General features: G+C 45.0%; 1 protein-coding gene across 2 annotated transcripts in view; it reads left to right on the forward strand.

Moving 5' to 3' along the window:
* lgsn (lengsin, lens protein with glutamine synthetase domain) overlaps positions 1-1,580 on the forward strand; it is a 3,660-nt gene extending 2,080 nt beyond the window's left edge. For both annotated transcript variants that reach the window (XM_042227583.1, XM_005939981.3), the window contains exon 4: positions 205-1,580. In XM_042227583.1, coding sequence (XP_042083517.1) covers positions 205-1,398 — 1,194 coding nt within the window. In that variant the 3' untranslated portion in view covers positions 1,399-1,580. The remainder of the gene's footprint in view (positions 1-204) is intronic.
* Positions 1,581-1,842: the final 262 nt, after the last annotated feature.

Genomic DNA, 1,842 nt, shown 5'->3' on the forward strand with positions numbered 1-1,842 from the left:
TCTATCTATCTATCTATCTATCTATCTATCTATCTATCTATCTATCTATCTATCTATCTATCTATCTATCTATCTATCTATCTATCTATCTATCTGTCTATCTATCTATCTATCTGTCTATCTATCTATCCGTCTATCTATCTATCCATCCCTCCCTTCTAACGAAAGGTGAGAAGTGCTTTAATGCATATGTTTCACTCACAGGAGAAAGCAGTATATGGGGTACCAATGCCAAGAAGCTATTTGGAGCTAACCCTGAGCCCACAAAGCAATGAAGTGGACCATGCAAACACTGCCAATTTCAGTAGTGATGTCCTTCTGATCCCTGACCTTTCGACTTTTAGGGTCCTACCCTGGGCTGAACAAACAGCACGGGTCATATGCGACCCATGCACTGTGACCGGAAGCCCCCTTCGCACTTCACCTCGCCTCATTGCCAAGCAGCTTCTCGGTCAGCTCCAAAGCCTGGGTTTCTCCCTGCACTCATCCTTCACCTATGAATGTTGTGTACTAGGAGCGCCGGACCGGATTGGACCAAAGACACTCCTGTTTCCTGCCACAACCCTGCTCAGCAACCATGACCTGCCTTTCTTCCAGCAGCTAGTGGACAGCATGTACTGCATGGGGGCTGACATAGACAGCATTGCTTCTGCAAGTGGCCCTGGGCAGATGGAGATCAACCTGAGGCCAGAGTTTGGGATTGCTGCCGCTGATAGCGCCTTCACCTTCCGCACCGGCATCAAAGAAATGGCTCGCAAACACAGCTACATTGCCAGCTTTTTTACTGACGATGGTCTATACAATGCTGGGGTGCTCTCTCATAGCCTGTGGGATGCTAATGGGCGACGGAGTCTTTTCCACAGTGGAGAGAAAGTAGGCGAGATGTCTGAGATTGGTAGAAAATGGTTGGCAGGCCTCCTGACCCACTCTGCTGCCCTGAGCTGTTTGATGTCACCTGGCCTGGGTTGCAGAAGTCACATTGCCAAAACCATCAAAGATCCCAAGCGGTTGCTGTATGCCACTTGTGGCAGCAATGATAACAGCAGCTCCTTCAACATCAAGTGTCACGGCGGGAGGGAGACGCACATTGACAACAAGCTGGGCTCAGCCATGGCCAACCCTTACATTGTTCTTGCAGCTACAGTGGCTGCAGGACTGGATGGTATCAGAAGAAACCTGAATGTTGAAAGCAGTCTTAACAAAGCCCCTATCCAACAGAAAGAGTTCACCATTCCAGTAAAGCTTGACGAAGCTCTGGAGGCGCTGGGGGAGGATCATGTCATCCGCAGTGCCCTTGGGGAGCCGTTTATTCAGTATTTCATTGCCATGAAGAAGTTTGAGATTGAGACCCAGGAAATGGATGATGAGAGGAACAAGTGCTTTGAGTATTTCATATAGAAACCCTGAATTTACTTTATACAAAACACACCTCCTCCTGCCAAACAACTAAAAGCATGTGAATCAGCTGCTTGAATATACACGATTTTATTTTATACAATGTTATACATTATTATTAGACACACTCTAGATATTTTAGAAGATATTACTTCAGAATAAAGGCATTAAACCCCCCAAATAAACAGCAGTATTGTGCTATTTTTTGTTGAGTTATTTTGTTGTTGTATGCACACAGCAAAACACTGTTCTGGTTGTTAATGCCAAGAACAATGCAGTCTGCTCTTACTCTGAATGGTGTGAATATAATGGCATAGTAGCACTAAACCTTGGTGATCATTCCAAACCTAAACTCTAGACCTAGGGATAGGTTTAGGGTTTAGTAATAATGTCAATTGTTTTTAGTGCATATTAGTTAGAAGGATTTGATCTTGAACACAGGGTCAA

This window comes from Haplochromis burtoni, unplaced genomic scaffold (genome assembly GCF_018398535.1).
Source record: "Haplochromis burtoni strain Fernald_Lab_line unplaced genomic scaffold, NCSU_Asbu1 Contig_269, whole genome shotgun sequence".
Classification (NCBI taxonomy): Eukaryota; Metazoa; Chordata; class Actinopteri; order Cichliformes; family Cichlidae; genus Haplochromis; species Haplochromis burtoni.